This window comes from Neopelma chrysocephalum, unplaced genomic scaffold, assembly GCF_003984885.1.
Source record: "Neopelma chrysocephalum unplaced genomic scaffold, ASM398488v2 Primary Assembly neopelma1_147, whole genome shotgun sequence".
Lineage (NCBI taxonomy): Eukaryota > Metazoa > Chordata > Aves > Passeriformes > Pipridae > Neopelma > Neopelma chrysocephalum.
The window spans coordinates 14490395-14496394 of NW_020897809.1; the positions used below are offsets into that span (position 1 = coordinate 14490395).

At 38.5% G+C, this 6000-nt stretch overlaps 1 protein-coding gene across 1 annotated transcript in view; it reads left to right on the plus strand.

Annotated features, from left to right (window-relative positions):
- The window catches only part of PPP4R2 (protein phosphatase 4 regulatory subunit 2), a 28333-nt gene extending 23388 nt beyond the window's left edge, over positions 1-4945 (plus strand). Inside the window, exons 5-9 of the mRNA XM_027700937.1 lie at positions 163-200; positions 519-593; positions 997-1140; positions 1398-1666; positions 2601-4945. Of these exons, the coding sequence (XP_027556738.1) occupies positions 163-200; positions 519-593; positions 997-1140; positions 1398-1666; positions 2601-2914 (840 nt within the window). The 3' untranslated portion in view covers positions 2915-4945. The remainder of the gene's footprint in view (positions 1-162; positions 201-518; positions 594-996; positions 1141-1397; positions 1667-2600) is intronic.
- Positions 4946-6000: the final 1055 nt, after the last annotated feature.

The following is a 6000-nucleotide window of genomic DNA, read 5'->3' on the forward strand; positions in this document are numbered from 1 at the left end:
ATACTGAATTTTAGTGTAATTATGGCCTGACTTGGTAAGAGGGAGCAGAGATACTTTAACAGATATGACCAAAATCCTGTAACTCTTAAGTTTTGGAATGTTGTCAAGAGCTGAAGCTTCTGTTTCTGAACTCTTGATGTGTTTATTGTTTGTGTGTTACAGAATGTCATGGTTGTCAGCTGTGTATATCCATCTTCAGAGTGAGTATAATCTCCTTTTCCATGAAACTTCAAGCTTGTGTTAGTAACAGGGAGAATGTGTGTGTGTGTCTGATGTATTTCTCTTGTTGGCAGCAGTTGTATCTCAAAGGCAGACATACAGAGTTCAGATTTGGTTATCAATAGCTGAGTCAGCAGCAGGGATGGTGTCTGCAAGTGCAGTAACTTGGAAGTGGATAAGTGGAGAACCCCTTGGGGACTGACAGTGGGGGCTGTTTAAGTTTGGGGGGTGGGGAATTTTGTGCAAACAAGCTTAAAGTAGTTTATTCCTAACATTTTTGTCGTTGTTTTGTTTCATAGGAAAAATAATTCCAGTAGTTTAAATCGGATGAATGGTGTTATGTTCCCAGGAAATTCACCAGGGTACTCTGACAGGTAAGTTTAGTTCCAGGAGATGAACTTTTTCTGGATCAAAGCAAGGGAGTTCTGAAAACAGGTGGTTCAGATCCCTTATTACCTGTTCTGATCCCAAATAGGTAGCCTTAAAAATGGCATGTTACATGGAATAGTGGGGGAATGGAGTAGAGGAGGCATGAACATGCACACTATGTACTCTGTATTTTGATCTCTTTGTAACCTCATTGTTGAGAATTCTTTTTGTTATGCAAATTCTTTATTGTACGCAAGGAATGTTTTATTCAATGTAAAACAGCAAAGCACCCGATCTGTTTGTTTTGTTTTGTTGAATCTTTTAAACAAGGGTATAACTGCTCTCTGCCACATAGGAACAGATTACTTTATTGAAGGCTGGGTTAACTTTTTATTATTATTTTTAAAGATCTAATGTAAATGGCCCTGGAACCCCCAGACCAGTAAATCGAACGAAGGTTTCGTTGTCGACTCCAATGACAACAAACGGTTTGCCAGACAGCACGGAACATAAAGAGCCAAGCTTGCAGCAAACAGAAGAGAAGAAACACAGGTTGGTCAGGAGGAACGTGTTTTGAGTTTTTATTATTCTCAGGTTTTTTAACTTACATTAGTTTAAAAGAGACTGACCATCCAGGGGATTCATAATGGAGTCTTAAATCAGAAGTGATGGCTTTGGGGTTTTGTTACAAGTGAGTTCTACTGTTATCTCTTATAGAGGGTTTAAATTGAAGTAGCTGCTACTGTTTTTTAAAGTCTGACAAGATGTTTTTCTTCAGTAAAAGCTACAGCTGCTTTTCTTGCTTACAGTGAATCACCAGCAGCTGAACCAGAAGGTGCTCAGAGCAGCCCAGTAAAAAATAAGCACTCTGAGGATGATCCCGCAGAAGCAGAAGGACATGAGGTAAAAAGACTTAAATTTGACAAGGAAGGGGAAGCCAGAGATACACCAAACCAAACTGCCTCCAGTGAAGTCTCTTCAGGCATGGGGGAAGAGACAGAAGCATCCTCCACATCTCAGGATAAAGAAAAAGATGCTACTTGTGCCAGACAGCACTGTACAGAGGAAGAGGAGGAAGGTACTTCAGATTTATTGTCTTTGTGCGTTTTCCAAGGAGTTGGGATTTTCTTTGCTGGAGACTGGTACTGTGGGATTGCTGAGTGCCTCCAGTTGTGCATAAGGATGAGCTGTTTGTACTTCAGTTTTGCATAATTGAGAATTCCTGTTATTTCTGTTTCCTTTTTCCTACAACTCAATTTAAAACTTACAAAATGGTGCAAATGGCAGTAAATTAAATCAGGGTGGCAATGGTGTACCAAGAATTCAAGAATCCCTCCTTTAGGGAATCATCAGGCATTCTCATCCCTTCCCCAGGAGTGAGGTGTGTCATACCTGTGTTTGACTGTCTTTAATAATAATATAAATTACTGAAATACAGGTTAAAAGTTATGTTCTTTCACTGAGGAGACTGAGCAACAATCTCTCCACATCCTGTTAGAAAAATTACCTCACTCTAAACACCTAAATTAAAAAAGAACTGTAATTAAGAGACTAATTTAGGTTTTTACATATTCTCCAAATTTCTCTTTTTCTATTTTCTGTTTTTTTTATGGTGGCTCATACATTTGTAAAATTTCCCTTTAGAACATAATGGCTGTAGACTTGAAACAGTCATGTTTTCATCATTTCCAGAAGACTGTTTCTGAAGGCAAAGGAAGGAAGCAAGAAAAAGTCACTTGTTAGATGTGTCTTTATCCACTGAAGCTTAATTAAGTGATGCTTCCTGTTAAATAAAGTAACTGGCTTTTGTTTTATGATATATTAGCATAGTTTGGATGTCCTGACGAAGGTGGCTCATGTTTTACATCCTCTAATGAAATCTGGGTTTGTCTGTTTTTCCTGTCCTTGGCTGTGTTGTGGAAGTGTTGCTCGGCACAGCTGGGAATGGAAAGTAGCAGGATTAAGGTATGTTTAAAAATGCTTCAATAATACTGTACTTTCCCTGTTTCTAGAGTCCTTCATGTCTCCCAGAAATGTTGGTCCAGACAGAAAAGATCAAGACAAAGACACTGAATCCTCGGGTGTGACCGAAGAGAGCTCTGAGGAGAACAGTCGGATGGAGGAGTCCGACCAGTCCAGGGCAGAGAAGGATTTACACTCGGATGACAGTGAAATTAGTGGGTCTGCCAGTAATGGAGCTGACTGCAGTGAAACAGAAGAGCTGGGGTCCTATGCTAGTGAAACTCCAGAAAATTCCTCAGAGACCCCGATGGAAAACAGTGATGAAGCCACAGAAGCTGCAGATGAACCTATGGAGCAAGACTAATTTAAATAAACTTAGATGCAGTATTTTCCATAAGGCTCCGGTTTTACACTGTATAAATAATTTTATGTAATAAAGTGGACCTTTAGTTTTACAAAAAGAAGCAGGTTGTAAAATAAACTTCTCCATGGATTGAACCTTGAAAGAGTTGTACATGATAAGAACTGTGAATACCAGCTCCTTCAGGTCCTGCTTACCGCTGAACTTTCGTTTGGTCAAATCAGTGGTTTGTGTATAGTTTTTTTTATTTAGAATAAAAGTTTTTAAACTGGAAGGTAATTATAATTTTGACAACTTTTTTGGAGATCACCACACCTAGTTGTATGTAAGCAAGAAAGCTTTTTGTCTTGTCTTTTTCCGACAGCTCTAGCAGTTACTTCATATTTTGGTTACAGTTTCAACATTTGACATATGAAATAATGGGGTTTCAGGCTGGTTTCCAGATTTTTATTTGAATACACACTATGAAATCTTCTGTTGTGTGTTTAAAATGTGTTACATTTCACACACACATCTGTATGCACGCATGCACACCTGTGTGTACCCTCGCTGTTCTAAGGGGGAAAGGGTATATTTTTCTGTTTCTATAAAAGATAAATACAGCAAATACTTTTTCTATAGGAAAAGACTGAGTTCACCTCTCAAGGCACTTTGTTTTGCCTCTGGAAAAAATGAAACAAATGAAATCTGGCCCATATGAAACCCTGGAAATACTAACATTGTTGAAAACACCAGAGTAAACACATTCCAAGAGAACTGTTCCAATGACAACATTTTTGTACACTTCTGAGGTGCCTGAGTGAAAGGAGTTTGTTTATTTATGAGAAAATGTGCTTTATGTTGAGAACGTCGTAATTAAAACATTAGCTTAAACTTTTGTAGAAGAAATGTTTGAAAATAAGAAAATATCTGGGAAGAAATGAGCAGGTACTTGCCTTTTTTGAGCTTCTTGGAGCTTTGTGAATATTGTAGAGGAGTCTCAGAATTACTCTAAGGTTTGCAGATGGCATCGGTCTGATCACACCACTGGATTGGAAGGATGGATACGTGACCCTGGTCATGTACCTGAGCTGCAAGGTTTAGGGGTGCATAGAAATCACCATGATTTGTATAACATTTTGGAAGTGAACTAAATATTTTTGAACATGCTACTTTGACAGCCAGTGTTACGTTTTTTTCAAACCAGCTCAAAGCACAAACTACTGCTTTAAACTCAATATTTTCCAGTTCCCATATTTAAAGACATGCAAGCTGCAACCTCCCAGTCACAATTACTGGCTGCCAAATTTATACCTGTTTCTTCAACTGTACCTTTTTGATATTTAGAATTTTTAAATTTCTGTAAAGTAGATTTTTTGTAGATTGTAATGAGTGCTCACTGCCATTGTGAAACGGTATATAATTGTATAATTTCTGTGTGTAAACTGAATGCTTGGGCTTTCAATACAGTATTCATATAAAGCAATAAATATTAATGTTATGAAATATCTGAGTACATTTTTATCACAATTGTCCCTCTTTGGTTTTAAGTTCACGTACCTGAAGTACAAAAATGACCTCTAAAATGCATGCTGATAGATTCTTGTACTACATGGTCTGCTTTGTATCGTTTGGGGGAAATTTAGGTTTTGATTAGCACCAGAATTAATTTGGCTCAGTTGGAATATTTATAAAGTTATTTCTTGCTGATGTTGCCTATCAAGTTGTGAGCAGACAGGATTCAGGGAGATGCTTGCAAAAAAAAAATAAAAATATCGTATTGATCGAGATCCCCTTAAAGAAGGAGAATTGTACTTTGACTCATTTTCATTGTGCTGAAGGGTTGGATGTGTGTTATCAAACTAAAGGACTGAACCAAAATGATGAGATTAGGAAAGTTTAAGAATATAGTGACATCTTACAGTTCTTTTTTTTTTTTTTTAATATTTTGCCAATGAGAAAATTTTAAGATTTCTAAGTTCAGAGATTTCTGAAATTTTCTTTTAGATTGTTTATTTGTGACGATATTGTCAATAAACTTGTTCTTTAAGCACCTGTGACCTTTCCAGATGTTTGTTTTAGCAGTGTTAGTGCCAATTCTGCAAAGACCTGCAGAACTTTGTGATATGGATCTGCAGCTTCTTTTAATGGCTAATGAAAATGGAAATCATGCTTTAACCTTACAGTAAGGACCTTAATCCTAACTGTGTACCTACATTAAATGAGATCTGCTTTAAATTCCCACACGCCCCAGAGCATGGGGCTTCAAACTGCAAGAGAACGGGTTTAGACTGGATATGGGGAAGAAATTCCTGAGTAGTGGTGGTGAGGCCCTGGAATGGATTTCCCAGAGAAGCTGTGGCTGCCCCAGCCCTGGAAGTGTCCAAGGCCAGGTTGGAGCAACCTGGGATAATGGAAGGAGTCCTGCCATGGGCAGGGACAAGGGGGTGGAACCCAGATGGGCTTTAAGGTCCCTTCAAGCCCAAACATTCTGTGATCCCGTGACTCTGTGTTCCTGCACACAGCCAAATTCAGTCCTGCTTGTCTTCTATAAGGAAACGTGTGGTTGAACCCCAGAAAACCAGGCAGCAGGTGCTTTAGAGCATTCATGGGTGTATTTCCTATTAAAAACTTACGTGGGACCAGACTATAAACAGAAAGTGAAATGGAGTTTAGTTTTCAGAGTACAAGCTGGAAGTCAGCCCTTAATTCTGCTCTTGATATTAAAAAAAAAAAAATTTAAAAATTATTTCCTTGTAGGATCCAAGATGCTCAGTCAGCCTTGATTTTTAAATCTCAGGAAATGCTTGGATGATTGCACTAGGGAGAGCTTTCTAGTACAGCACGGATTTGGGATTTCTTTTGTAAATCCTCTTGGATCTACTGCTGGCTTCAACAAAGTGAATTTCGTTTTTAATACAAGAATAGTTCTGTGGGTTTCCAAGGCAGAGGCACCTCTGCAGCACTGACTGATGTTTTTAAACATGTCAGCAGGAAATGCTCCTGGCCAGAAGAGTAAGTTGGAATTGCATTTCAGTTTATGCCTGGCCTGGGGGATGCAGGAAACAGATGAAAAATATTTCTGCTGCTGCTTCAACCTGTGAGAAGTT